Raw genomic sequence first — 15542 nt, 5'->3', positions numbered from 1 at the left:
AGGAAATTAGAAAGTCATGGGATAGGAGGTAATGTGAATGAGGCGCAGTGGTTAAAGCTACAACCTCAGCACCCTGGGGTTGTGGGTTCAAACCCACGCTGCTCCTTGTGACCCTGGGCAAGTCTCTTAATCCCCCCCATTGCCCCAGGTACATTAGGTAGATTGTGAGCCCGCCGGGACAGACATGGAAAAATGCTTGAGTACCCTGGGAGAACGGTATAGAAAATTGAATAAATATAAAATAAAATAAAAAAAATAATGTCCTATTATGGATTAAGAACAGGTTGAAAGAAAACAAGAAAATAGGTTTAAATGATCAATATTCTCAATGGAGAAAGGTAATTAGTGGGGTTCCCCACGGGACTGTGCTGGGACCACTGCTTTTTAACATATTTCTCAATGATCTAGAGATGGAAATAACTGTTGAGATTATTAAGTTTGCTAATGACACAAAGTTGTTCAAAGTTGTTAAATCACAAGAGGAGTGTGAAAAATTGCAAGAGGACCTTGTGAGACTGGAAGACTGGGCATCAAAATGGCAGACGGCATTTATGTGAGCAAGTGCAAAGTGATGCATGTGGGAAAGAGGAACCTGAACTATAGCTATGTAATGCTTTGTTAGAAGTCAGTGCCCAGGAAAATGTTCTAGGTGTCATTGTTGAGGATATGTAGAAACCCTCAGCTCAATGTGCGGAGGAGGCTAAGAAAGCAAATAGAATTTTTGGAATTATCAGGAAAGGCATGGAAAACAAAGATGACAATATTTTTATTCTATTAGAAGTGGATCCAAAACTGAGCAACTTTGATCTAAATATAAATTCTTGTATTTCCAAACTTCTGTTGTATTTTCAGACTTCAAATGTGAATTACTTCTGTTCAAATGAAACTTAATGCAGCCAAGACAAAATTATTATGGTTTGACCCAAAAATTGAACAGTTACCGTTCTCTGTAACTGAATTCTGGGGAATCTTTGAAAATTGAATTTTCATTTAGAGTTATGGGAATAATATTGGATTCTTCTTTATCATTTCAATGTCAGGTTAATCGCATTTCAAAGAAATGTTATTTCAACTTACGAATGTTAAGAAAATTTAGACATCTGTTTTACCAGCAACTTTTTACGGTATTGGTACAAGCTATTATCCTAGCACAATTAGATTACTGTAATTCAATCTATAGATAGGCCTGAGTAAGGGGAATCTAAAATGGTTACAACTAATCCAAAATACGGTAGCAAAGCTAATATTTGGTAAGAGAAAATTTGATCATGAGTCTCCTCTGTTGAGAAATCTTCACTGGCTCCCTGTCTATCTTAGAGTATAGTTTAAAAGTGCTTCTATGGTTTTAAAAATCATACATAGGCTATTTATGTCTTTGATTCCTCTATCTTTGAATAATCAGAGATCTTCTGATTCAAGAAACTGACAGAAATTTAAACTGTCCTTTCCATCTTTAAAAGGAATAAAATCTATTGGTATTTTTACTTGATCTTTCTCATATACTTTTACAATGATTTGGAATGGGATTCCCTCTTGTTTTAGAACTCTTCTCCTTCAAGATTTTCTTTAAATATATGTAAACACTGTTATTTCAAAAGTTCTTAGAAAATTTAGTTATCTTCTCTCTAGGATGTCAGATGAGGGTCTTTATTAATAAGTCATTTTCTCTCTAATCTTACTACTTTCACTTTGATGATTGATTTTCATGTGAACCGAGTCAAGCTCTTTTTTTTTTAATATAAATCTTTATTAATTTTCAAAACTAATACAAAGTTCCCTGAATTTTGCAAACATTAATCATCAACATAAGCACTTAAATTCCATCAATAACAATATAGTAGAAAAATATCCCACCCCTTCCTTCCAACTATTCAAACAAGAAATAAACTAGAAAGAAATCCCCCCACCCACTCACCCTGTCCTGGATATGCATAAAAAGTCAAGCTCTTTTTGAGGAGATGGCAGGGTATATAAATCCAAGATTTAGGGCTCTTTTTACAAAGGTATGCTAGCGATTTTTGCGCACGCACCGGATTAGCACGCGTTATAGTGCATGCTACCCGAAAAACTACCGCCTGCTCAAGAGGCGGCGGTAGCGGCTAGTATACGCAGAATTTTAGCGCATGCTATTCTGCGCGTTAAGGCCCTAACGCACCTTTGTAAAAGGAGCCCTTAGATTAGATTAGATTAGATGAAAATGCTGTAATGCCTTTGTATCACTCTATGGTATGGCTGAAGTCAAAATTTTGTGAGCCTCTAATTGGGTAGAGATTGGGTGGAACATGCAAATACACATTTAAATGAGAATATTCTACAATTTACACTTATTTTGGCTAACATCTAAATATCATAGGGCTGGTGTAAGAGATTGCAACTTAAATGTAAGCAAATTTTCTGTCACTTATGCTAATATTCTGTAAAATTAAAAAAACTTGGAACATTGATGTACTGAGTTTCCCCTGTCATCCTGGAGGGCACAGATCCTGCCATGCAAGGCAAGTCAGGTCAGGAGTAAGTAGAGAGCAGAGAAGTACAGTCATGTGAAAAAATATTCAGTTCTTTCTTAAGAAATGTTCACATATTGATGTCAAATCTATTTTTTAAAGGAAAATTTTTGTTGTTTTCTTGCAATTACATCACTTTCTTTTCTAGAGATAAATTTAAAAAAAGATTTGACATCGATATGTGAACATTTCTTAAGAAAGAACTGAATATTTCATGGGGTATCCTAATTTTTTCACATGACTGTACATAATGTGTGTTGGAGTAGGTGTGGGAAGTATGATATTGAGCATCCTACCCTAAAACAAAAGTCAATCTGCATTGAAGTGAGGGAAAAACAGAATACTGAATAAGATGATGAGGGGAGAAAGAAGACATTAAGGCAGGCAGGGACTGAGAAAGAAGTGGGGATGATCCGAAAGAAAAGAAAGTATATAGTGTGCACAGGTTAGAAAGGGAAGAGGGACTATTGTGGATTGGCTGGGAAGGAGAGAATGCGAGTTGTATTGATGGGCCAAGGTAGACTGGAAGGCATATCATGAGTGTGGTATAAATGGGCTGGGAGTAGGATGGTAAATTATACTGATTGGTTGGGGAGGAAGAGAGACTGGTAGGACTTGCAGTGCTAACCCTAGCATTTCTTTTACTCGGAAGTCCTCCCTGGGTGGCACCACCTGCTGTGCTCTTTATTTAAAGACAACTTGACCAGTTCTGTTGACACTCCACCATGCTATATTTTCCTTTATACGGATTTGGTAATTTGTGGTGAGTTGAGCACCTCCAGTTAGGGTACTATATTTTGAGCCTTACAAACCCGGACACATGGCCCTGCCCCATTCTGACCCTATCCTTGCCCAGATCTGACTCCAGTTCTGCCCCAGCCCTGCCCCAATGAAGCCTCGTCTTCTTTCCAAACAAGCTCCAGCTGCATCTGGAAGGCCTCGAGCATGCACGGACTTGTGTGCTCAGAGGCCCTCCATATGCGGCCAGAGCTCATCAAGGCTTTCCAAAACCTGGACAAACTGCTGGGTTTTGGAAAGTCCATCCAGGAACCTGAACAGTCCTCTAAAAAGAGGACAAGTCTGGGATTTCCTGGATGTTGGGGAACCCTACTTCCAGTCATTTCGAAAAGTTGGGTCCTATGGTTTGGAGGAAGTGTGCCCCTTGCCTCCTCTGACTAATAACCCTTTCAGTTCCCTTCATTCCTTCCTAGCCCTCTTGATTCCTCTCCAGACTGCTCCATTCCTAGTGCCTCACAGTGGTGTACCTAGGGTATGTGGCACCCGGGGCCCATAATTTTGTGACACCCCCCCTATGTAAAAAAAATATTTTTTGTGATAACCATGAAACGGAATAAATGGTCAGAATAGAAACAGGCAGTGAAAATTTTCTTTTATTGAACCTCTTATATGTAACCATTATTCCAAACATAATATAACATAAATTTTGTCTGAATTGTCATGACATCAGGTGAGTTGGGGGAGGGAACCAATTCTCATCTTGGTTGGTAAGTAACCATCCCAGTATGGTAAGTAACTACTCCATTACTGAGTCTGAGGTAAGTACTTACGCTGCAGTCAGTACTGCAGGGGACAGACTAACTCAAAAGGGACAAACTAACTCAAAAAGGGAAATAAGAGGCAAACTAAGTCAAGCGGGAAAATCTCCATGCAGACCAGGCAAACACGAAGTATGGAAGGCTATGTACATTAATGCCCGCAGTTTAGGCAATAAAATACTGGAATTAGAGATGGAAATGAGGAGTGCCGACCTAGATGTGGTGGCAATATCTGAAACTTGGTTCACGGATTCCCATCGATGGGATATGGCTATACCAGGTTACTCTGCCGAGACAGAGAAGGCGAAAATGGAGAAGGGGTAGCACTATTTATCAAGGAAGAAATCAAAGTTACCAGAATCACAGGAGTCAAGTATACAGGGGAGTCCTGGGTGAACCTTGCCAGGGGAAATGGCAAATGCGTGTATATGGGCATTGTATACAGACATCCTAAACAACAGGATGACATAGACAAAGAATTAATTGAAGACATCGAGACCATCACTCTGCGTGGAGACACTGTACTGTTAGGGGACTTCAACATGTGAGATATAAACTGGAACAAACTTTCAGCTATGACCTCTATATGGGGAGCACAACTCAAACAAATGGTACTGGAGCCCACCAGGGATCAGGCAATTCTGGACCTGATACTCACCAATGGAGATAGCTTCACAGAGGTTTCGGTAGGTGAGGCGTTGGCCTCCACCGACCACAAAATGGAGTGGTTTCACCTCAGGAAGGGATCCACGAGGTCGAACACGTCAACGAAGGTCCTTAACTTTAAGGGCACTGACTTCAAGAGCATGGGAGATTTTGTCTATGAGGCGCTGTAAAACCAAGACTCAACAGATAATGTGGAGGTAATGTGGTCAGCTCTGAAATCTACCTTACAGGAAGCAACCAACCTTTTTATAAAAATCGTGAGTAAACGGCGGAGAAATAACAAACCCCAATGGTTCTCTGCGGAGATCTAGGAACTCGGAAAACAGAAGAAAAGAGCATTTATATCCTACAAACAATCACAACGACCAGAAGCCAAAGAAGCTTATCTAGAGAAATCTAGAACTGTTAAAACAGCGGTCAGAAACGCCAAACTCCGGATGGAAGAAAATTTAGCTAGGAATATTAAAAAAGGGGATAAATCCTTTTTCAGTTGTGTTAGTGATAGAAAGAGGAATACAGGCAGGATAGTGTGCCTGAGGAAACCCGACGGCAACTTTGCAGAATCGGACTCTGATAAAGCCGAACTACTGAACAAATACTTCTGCTCAGTCTTTACCTATGAAGCACCGGGATCCAGTCAACAGCTACAAACAAGGGAGAGCTCAGAAGACCCATTCAGGAATTTTGAATTTTCCACCAGCAGCATCTACCAAGAATTGTCAAGGCTCAAAGTGAATAAAGCTATGGGACCGGATAAATTGCACCCCAGAGTGCTTAGGGAACTGAGAAATGTCCTGGCAGAGCCATTCAATCTTTCTCTGAGCACGGGAAAAGTTCCATTAGACTGGAAAACAGCTAATGTCATTCCGCTCCACAAAAAGGGATGCAGGTTAGAGACTGCAAATTACAGACCGGTAAGTCTCACTCCAATAGTGTGTAAACTTATGGAAACATTGATTAAACATAAATTAGATACAGTTCTGGATAATGAGAGCCTGAGGGATCTCCACCAGCATGGATTTACAAGGGGGAGATCCTGCCAATCCAACCTAATCAGCTTCTTTGACTGGGTAACAAAAAAACTAGATAAGGGAGAGTCCCTAGATGTAGTGTATCTGGACTTCAGTAAGGCTTTTGATAGCGTCCCACACCGTAGACTTTTGAACAAGATAAGTTCGTTGGGGCTAGGAGAAACATTAACTGCATGGATTAAAGACTGGCTCAGTGGCAGACATCAAAGGGTGGTGGTAAACGGTACTCTCTTTGAAAAGTCGGAAGTGCACAGTGGAGTACCGCAGGGCTGGGTCCTGGGTCCAATCCTATTTAATATCTTCATACGAGATCTGCCTCATGGACTTCGGGGTAAAATTGCATTATTTGCCGATGACACTAAATTATGCAATATAGTGGGCGGAGGTACCGTGCTCGACACTATGACACAGGACATACTTTTACTGGAGCACTGATCTACTATTTGGCAGCTGAAATTTAATGCCAAGAAGTGTAAAGTTATGCACCTTGGTAGCGGAAACCCATGCAGAACCTACATTCTGAATGGTGAGACCTTAACTAGAACTGTTGCAGAACGGGACCTGGGAGTAATCATTAGTGAAGATATGAAGACAGCCAATCAAGTGGAGAAAGTCTCATCCAAGGCTAGACAAATGCTGGGTTGCATCCAGAGAAGTTTTGTCAGCCGAAAGCCCGAAGTGGTAATGCCGCTATACAGGTCAATGGTGAAACCACATCTGGAATACTGTGTGCAATTTTGGAGGCCACATTATCAGAAGGATGTGCTGAAAATAGAATCCGTTCAATGGTTGGCCACCAGGATGGTCTCAGGACTCAAGGATATCCCATATGAAGAACGTCTAGGTAAGTTGCAGCTATACTCTCTCGAGGAACGCAGAGAGAGGGGTAACATGATAGAGACTTTCAAATACGTTACTGGCCTTATTGAGGTGGAAGAAGACATCTTTTTCCTTACAGGACCTACGGCAACAAGAGGGCATCCACTAAAAATCAGGGGCGGGAGATTTCATGGTGACACTAGGAAGTACTTCTTCACCGAAAGGGTGGTTGACCGTTGGAATGATCTTCCACTTCAGGTAGTTGAGGCCAATAACATGACTGACTTTAAGAACAAATGGGTTCACTTCAAGACTTCAAAGACTGACTTTAAGAACAACATGTGGGTTCACTTCAAAGAAGAACTTAGGGGGGAGGGTTATTTGAGTGGGCAGACTTGTTGGGCCGAAGGCCCTTTTCTGCCGTCATATTCTATATTTCTATGTTTCTATATTCTGATATATGGATATATGGATATATATATATATGGAGTAGGTGCAGGTGATGCTTGGGACAGTTCTGATTGTGTTAATTCGGTTTTATGTGTTTTTTGAATAGAAGAGTTTTTATTTCTTTTTTGAAGGTTTTGTAGTCTATGGTCGAGGTCAATAGGTTGTAGAGTTGGGGGTCGAGTGTTGCAACTCAAATGGCTAGGAGGTTGTCAAACAGTTTTTTTCTTTTGACGTTTTTGGTTGGAGGGTGTGTGAATGGTGCGTGAGTTCTCCTATGTCTGGTTGAGGTGGATTGAATTATTTAGCTGAAGAAATTAGTTACCCCCTATTCCACACACATTAATTCTCTTCCATTTTTGTTCCCATTATAAAAAACACTAAGTTCCCAGAAAAAAAACCCATTCAAATAAGAAGTGAAAACAAAAGCCCCTACAGATGAGAACATAACATAAGAATAGCCTAACTGGGTCAGACCAATGGTCCATTATGCCCAGTAACCCATTCTCATGGTAGCCAATCCAGGTCACTAATACCTGGTCAAAAAACCCAAAGAGTAACAACATTCCATACTACCAATCCAGGGCAAGCAGACACTTCCCTCATGTCTTAATAACAGACTATGGATTTTTCCTCCAGGAATTTGTCCAAATCTTTCTTAAAACCAGCTACGCTATCTGCTTTTACCATAACTTCTGGCCACTTCATTTTTAAGCTTAGATCTTTCCTTCCAAACAGAGACCTTGCTAGATGTCAAATACAGCACAAGGTAACTTCACACGGACTTAGCTGTGCAGGAAATGTGAATCTCCTCATACACCCACCATATAGTGCAAAAATGTGCAAAGGTCTGGTTTTTTCTTTTGATCACTAGATAGCCTAATGCCACACAAGCAGCGCTGTTACAAACATATTCTGAAGGTCAATGCTAAGGTTAACAAAGTTTCCTTCCTTGGACCACAAGGAGATACTGACAAACCACTGGAACAGATCCCAAAATAACTACCCAGGCACAACATCCAAACCCACTCAGTGTGTGAACCAATTGAGTGGAGTGGACTAACTAGGGGGTGGAAATGGGCCCGGAGTTTGCTCAGCAGAATTTCCCAGACCACCTCTTCCTCTCATCACATTGACAGGCTGCCACCACCACCACCACTAGGAACACTTCACCGGGTAGGCCAGCAATGCTTATAAACTTTATAAAACACATTATTATATTTTCTTATAAAGCACATATTTTAACTGAATTCTGACATCCTCAGCCTTGCCATTCACAAAAATAGAAGGAAGAAAAGTTTCCATTTCCTGCTGTCTCATGTCCCCGGCCTATACAATATTTTTCTTCTGCAGACCCTTCAAAAGTCTGACCAAATTCTCATTTCACTTGCATTATAAAGTACTGAGGATGCCATCTCTCCCCAATCCCAGGTCCTAAAGTAGCGCAAACTAGTGCTGCCCGATTCAGGAAAAAAAAATTTCGATTCGATTCAGCCTATTGAATTGGTTTTTCGATTCGATTTTCCTGCCCAATTGGGTGTTTTTTTCAAACATCCTAGTGGGTTTATTTTATAGCTTTTTCACCCACATTTGGCTTCTCCTAACCACACTGGCGCTGTGGTGTAAATAAAATAAAGAAACAAAAAGGACTTTTCCTCTCTCTGTTAAATCCTAGCTCATGTTTGCAGTCTAACACCAGCTCTGGCAGGATACACATTTCAAATCTGACATATTGTAATCACAAAACAGAAAATAAATTAGTTTTTCTACCTTTTGTTGTCTGGTTATTTTTCAAATCTTGTTGGTCCAAGGCTCTAGTTGTCTTCTGATAACTTGCTTGCCAGGGTCTCCTTCTTTCATCTTTCTGCATGCTAACCATCCATCTGCCATCTCTGTCCTCCCCTTCCGTTTCCCTTCCCACCCCAGGAGGTCTGGCATCTTTCCTTTTTTTCGTCTCCCTCCACAGATCTACCTTTTCTTAACTACCCTTTCATCTGGCATCTCTCCCTCCTTCTCCACCACCCCAGGGTCCACCATCTCTCCCTTTCTTTTCCCAACTACCCTCCTATCCAGTATTTCTATCCCCCCCTCCACACCATCCCTTGTGTCCAACTTCTCTCCCTTTCTGTTCCTTCTCCCCCTAAATCCCATTATCCATCATCTCTCTCCCTCTCCTCTATTTTCAGACCCATTATTTCTTCCCCCCCACAAAGTCCGACATATGCACATCTTTTGAACTCCCCCCTCCCTTCCTGTACTTCTACACCAGGGCCCCCCTCCCCTGAAGGACTGTCCCCCACTTAAAAGTCTGCATCCCATCCCTGAAGGCCTGTCCCCCCTTGAAGGCCTACCTGCCTGTCCCCCTTGAAGGCTGTCCCCCCCCACCTTGAAGGCCTGCCTGCCTGTTCCCCTTGAAGGCCTGCCCCCCCCCTTGAAGGCCTGCCTGCCTGTTCCCCTTGAAGGCCTGTCCCTCCTTGAAGGCCTGTCCCTCCCTTGAAGGCCTGCCTGTCCCCCTTGAAGGCATTGTCACCCCTGAAAGCCTGTCTCCCCTCATGAAGGCTTGTCCCCCCTTGAAGGCCTGTATCCCCCCTTGAAGGCCTGCCTGCCCGCCCCACCCTAAAGGCCTGCTACCCCACCCCGAAGGACCGCTCGCCCCCCCCCCCCCGAAGGGCCGCTCATCCCCCCGGCCTCCCTGACATCAGAGGAGGGGGCGGGAACGCAGCGGAGGAAACAGCACCGAAGCAGCGTAAAGATCGCTGGTATTGCAATCTTGCTGCAGGCTGCTTCTCTATGGTAAATGGTGCTGGGAGGCCAGGGGGGAATCCGGACGCCAGACTCCAGGGGGGAGAACCGGACGCCGGGGGGGGGGGGGGAACCGGATGCCAATGACTTCAAGGCCGGGAGCACCCCCTTAGGGCTTGCACCCGGGGCGGACCGCCCCCACCATAGTGATGCTAGAAAAGGTTCAAAGAAGAGCGACCAAGATGGTAAAGGGGATGGAACTCCTCTCTTATGAGGAAAGACTAAAATGGTTAAGGCTCTTCAGCTTGGAAAAGAGACGGCTGAGGTTAGATATGATTGAAGTCTACAAAATCTTGAGTGGAGTAGAATGGGTACAGGTGGATCGATATTTCGCTCCATCAAAAATGACAAAGACTAGGGGACACTCGATGAAGTTACAGGGAAATACTTTTAAAACCAATAGGAGGAAATTTTTTTTCACTCAGAGAATAGTTAAGCTCTGGAACGCATTGCCAGAGGATGTGTTAAGAGCGGATAGTGTAGCTGGTTTTAAGAAAGGTTTGGACAAGTTCCTGGAGGAAAAGTCCATAGTCTGTTATTGAGAAAGACATGGGGGAAACCACTGCTTGCCCTGTATCAGTAGCATAGAATATTACTACACCTTGGGTTTTGGCCAGGTACTAGGGACCTGGATTGGCCACCGTGAGAACGGGCTACTGGGCTTGACGTTCCATTGGTCTGATCCAGTATGACTATTATTATGTTCTTCTAAAACACCAGAAGATAGGTGCCGAAAAGGGGGACATAGATTCGATATGCCATCTTTCTTTGATACAACTAAAGCAGTTTGCCTTTATTATATGCAGGTACTTTCTCTGTCCCTAGTTGGCTTAAAATCTGAGGTTTTGTACCTGAGGCAATGGAGGGTTATATGACTTGCCCAGAATCACAAGGAGTCGCAGTGGGACTTGAACTCACCTCCCCAGGTTCTTGGCCCACTGTAACATAACATAACACTTTGCTTGTATACTGCATCTACCTCTCAGTTTTGTGCGGTTTACAGAGTAAAGATACTGGACATTCATAGTGAATTACAATCCATTAGTTAAAAAATTTACGAAACAAGTATGTTTTTTAACAATTTTCTAAATGCCAGATAGGTGTTGGAATTTAATTTAAAATTACCAAGATGTTTATCCCATATACTGGCCTGATAAGATAGAATTCTGCCAAAGAATCATTTGTAAACACATCCCATTAAGCTACTCTTAATCAGCACGGAGTCCTATTCTATAAAGAGTGTCCAATCTTTTTAGAATACTGGCATAGTGCATAATCGTCCCTAACTTTGGGCATCAGACTTAGGCCTAATAGAAACAGGCATAAATCTGGCGCTCATAGTTAGGCATAGATGAGCACTATCCTGTAACTTGGTACCTGACTTTTGGGAACCCCATAACCTGCCTATGCCTCTCTTATGGGCATGCCCTTTTTTGGGTTGTGCATGAAAAAAGATAGGTGCCAATTTTTAGAATAGTGCAACTTCAATTACGTGACCAATTAGGGGCAAATTCTATAAACAGTGTCCCGATTTTAGGCGGCCTACCGCTGTCTATTAGCCAATTGGGACGCACGTTTAAAAAAAAAACAACGCATCTCCTAAATAGGAGGTAATAAGTGATCCTGTGTTAATTTTTTTCAGGTAACACACGCTAATGTGAACATTGGCGCACTACCTAAAAAAATTTGAAAAATGCCTTAAATATTGCTACATTAGAAAAGCACTAGCAAGTGGGAAAGTGCCACGTTAAAAGCACTAAGCCCATATTCTAGCACAGCTTAGTAAAAGGGGCTTCTTAATGATAGGAAACTCTCAGACTCGGGCTGCTGGACAACTGTTCAGGGGCTCAGTTGTAAAGCCAGGCATCTCTACATAAATGAGGCGACTGCAAACCTTGGGTTTTGTTATACAAAATTTTAAAGGGTTGAATGTCATTTTGGAATGTGTATTGTTGCTGAGTGGGAGAAAAGTGTTACCAAAATGACCTTATAAGAACATAAGAACATAAGAAGTTGCCTCCGCTGAGGCAGACCAGAGGTCCATCTTGCCCAGCGGTCCGCACCCGCGGCGGCCCTTCAGGCCTAATTGCCTGAACAGTGACCCTGACTAATTATGTAACTGTCTCTAGTCCTCTACTCCTATCCCTATAACCTACCTCTACTCCTATCTGTACCCCTCAATCCCTTTGTCCTCCAGATACCTATCCAATCCTTCTTTGTAGCGTGCTCCTGCTTATCACATCCTCCGGTAGCGCGTTCCATGTATCCACCACCTTCTGGGTGAAAAAGAACTTCCTGGCGTTTGTTCTAAACCTTCCCCCTTTCAATTTCTCTGAATGCCCCCTAGTACTTGTGGTTCCCCATAATTTAAAAAATCTGTCCCTGTCTACTCTTTCTATACCCTTCATGATCTTGAAGGTTTCTATCATGTCTCCTCTAAGTCTCCGCTTTTCCAGGGAGAAAAGCCCCAGCTTCTTCAGTCTGTCAGTATACGAGAGGTCCTCCATACCCTTTATTAGCTTAGTTGCTCTTCTCTGGACTCTCTCAAGTACCGCCATGTCCTTCTTGAGGTACGGCGACCAGTACTGGACACAGTACTCCAGGTGCGGGCGCACCATTGCACGGTACAGTGGCAGGATGACTTCCTTCGTCCTGGACGTGATACCCTTCTTAATGATGCCCAACATTCTGTTTGCCTTCCTTGAGGCTGTGGCGCACTGCGCCGACACCTTCAATGATGTGTCTACCATCACTCCCAGGTCTCTTTCAAGGTTACTCACTCCTAGCGGTGATCCCCCCCATTTTGGCTTGTCTTTCTCTACACCAGAGCTTCCAGGCCAGTTGTAACTAGCCCCAGCCATATTCACTGCTGTTTATGACAGAAGAAATCTTTAAACTCAATTGTCATTTGTCCATGAGGAGATTCCCATTGGATAGGTCGCATTCTCCTCACTCTATAATCCAGCCAGTACCATCTTCAGTAGAGGAACATGGTTAGCTATCATTCTCTCTGACCTGAATTCTACCCATAGGGTTCACTATTGTGCGATCACTGGGTCTCCCACCCTTTACTCTTGGGGGCTATGAGTACTCTGTGATTAACACCTCTGCCCCTTGCCAGCCTGATGAGCAAACACTTGAATTGGGAATGTAAACAGTCTTTTGCATGCCCATACACAGCATCACTAGGCCATTCGGCTAGTCCAACTTCTCTTTTTTTTTAACGTTTTTTTTTAATGAAAGGGTCTTTATGTCTTATGCAGCAAAGAAAAGTATCATATGATAGATGTAATGACAACTATTGATGGTGCTGTCTAGGTTACCTAACAGGAATCACTAGTTTGAAAGACGCATTAACGAGAAATAATGAAAACCAAAATGTTAGAGATTTAATCTGGATCATGGCTGGGTAAAAATTATTGTGCAGATACAGGTTTCTACTTGAGCTTGTTAGTCAAAATGCATATCTGTGATTTTATCCTCTCTCAACTTACACATATTAGAAAAAATAAGTGGTTAAGCTACACTAGCTCTGTCACCTTTACAAATCTGCTGCATACGTAAATTGATTACATTTTGGCAAATGAGGCAACAAAGGAAATATGTTGTAAGTAACAATCTTTTGAAAAACTCTCCTGCAGCATTTTAATCTATTTCAACAGTAGAAGGCGAGTAAAAAAAAAAAAAAAAGATAAATGTTTACAGGGTAATTTTGCTGATTTCAGTTCCTTTTGATATGTATTCATGGAATAAAGAAGAGGTCAATAATATTATGGCCATGCAAATAGAACAAGGGATCTTTTTGACCATATGAAAACAGCCAAGGATTATTAAAGCATTAACCTTGATTTTAATGGCCTTGGTTGAGTGGTGAGATCACAATTTGGATGAGCCTGATTATTTACTAAATACAATACATAAATGCAATGGGGTTTAACATCCAGTGCACTCTGGCATTATCGCATTACTGCCATCCTTTGTTGCCTCGCAGACGGGAATATGAAAGCAATCTGTCCTGTAGTGAGACTGGCTCCAGAAGCATTTCTCTGATAAGAGGACCCCCTGCCCTTTGCTAGTGTCTGGTCCAGTAGGCTTAGCCATGCGCTTAATCCCCAGAAAGTGGTTCGATTATTGCTGACCAGCAATGGCGAGATAGGGGTTTTTTTTTTTTCCCCTAGCTATCAACCTTCCTTTAATTCCTTGAGCAGAAATGCGGTGCAATCTATATTTCCTTGGCATATGTCACCCAGATGGTGCACTGCTCATGTTTTCAAATAACCATGCTCCAAAAAATATAGTTTGAATAATAATTTCTGCAAATCCTTTCAGAGAAATAGAAGCACAATTCTCGAGAGCTGCATAAACTTTTACGCATGAGGCTGTACCTCACTGACATTATGCAGACAACAACACTGTGTTACAAAGTGAATATTTGTGCTGCGGTCCTTAATTTAGAACTGTTAGTCGGTCGCTTTTAAATGCCAGAAAATATCTGAAACAGTAATTTCACCGGTAAACAACATAGCACTTTAAGGGCTCCTTTTCCAAAGCCGCAATAGCAAGCCCCGTGTAGCAAATGCAACGCAGCCCATTCTATTCCTATGGACTGTGTTGCATTTGCCGTGCCAGGACTCGCTACCGTGGTTTTGTAAAGGGGGCCCTAAGTTTGTTCAGCTAGGCATAAATCCTAGGTATAGCAGACTGAAGCTGTCAGGGACTATGACTGTATGTTTTAATATGGATTGGACTCGCTGAAATAAATTCATTTTAACTGGAATATGAGAGAAGCACACTTCAGATTTTCTTTACAAAATTTGTCTCACACCGATTGACATGGGGTTCAAGCGCACAGCACACATTCGCACCCTCTATCAATTCCAACATTTTAATGGCTGTGAATAAATATTTATTTCATGTTTTCTTCTAAAGATTTCACATGTTGATCTACCTGGACCTGCAGGCCGACAGATGAGGCGACGCCTTGCTGTAAATTGTATGCAGGACATGGTGATATGCTGGTGGCTGAGAGCTAATGATGATGCCTGGCCATGGTCTCCCATTTCAACCGAAAGAGAAAAGGCCAACCTAGTATTATTAAGCTGCGCTAACAGCAGATTGGAGGTAAGTTCCTAGATGGATTCATGATGTTTGTTAGCAGTGAGGCGCATGATCATAGGAGCTTGGCTGTATTTATAAGGTAATGTAAACCTCTTTGAATGTGTAGCCACAAAAAGGCGGTATGCAAGTTCCATTCCCTTATAAGGTAATGTAGGCTTTTTGATGTGATTAATGTCGAAAACATACTCTTGTCTTATAATCGGGATTTAAAGGGTATCTTTATCCAAACCCTACTCTTTGGCTCAGGTACTCCATGACAGATCTGGAGTAGTCATGAACTTACTCCCAGGGCCTTGTATTAACAGCTACAGTTACTAACATGCTACTATGTCAGTATGTGCCAGCACTGTCCGTGTGTGTTAGTAGTACAGTATAATCTCGTTATAACGGACTTCAAGGGACCTGGAGAAACGTTCCATTATATCCAAAGTCCAATATATCCAGAGTTGCATTTTTTAAAAACTTTATTTAGGTCAACATGAAACAACGTTCAATCAATGAACAACGGTCACTGCACAACCATATCAGCAACATTAAGAACAAAACTCAGCAAAACATTGGTATGGCACGAAATGATTGCAAAATCAGAACACTAAAGA

The 15542-nt window shown here is 42.3% G+C and overlaps 1 protein-coding gene across 3 annotated transcripts in view; it reads left to right on the top strand.

Moving 5' to 3' along the window:
• Nucleotides 1–15542, top strand: part of WDPCP (WD repeat containing planar cell polarity effector) — a 483012-nt gene that overhangs the window by 205898 nt on the left and 261572 nt on the right. For all 3 annotated transcript variants that reach the window (XM_033938784.1, XM_033938782.1, XM_033938783.1), the window contains one exon: nt 14755–14946. In XM_033938784.1, coding sequence (XP_033794675.1) covers nt 14755–14946 — 192 coding nt within the window. The remainder of the gene's footprint in view (nt 1–14754; nt 14947–15542) is intronic.

This window comes from Geotrypetes seraphini, chromosome 3, assembly GCF_902459505.1.
Source record: "Geotrypetes seraphini chromosome 3, aGeoSer1.1, whole genome shotgun sequence".
In the NCBI taxonomy this organism is placed as follows: Eukaryota; Metazoa; Chordata; class Amphibia; order Gymnophiona; family Dermophiidae; genus Geotrypetes; species Geotrypetes seraphini.
Note: the sequence above shows the minus strand (reverse complement) of the source record. Positions and strands in the feature narration are given on the sequence as shown.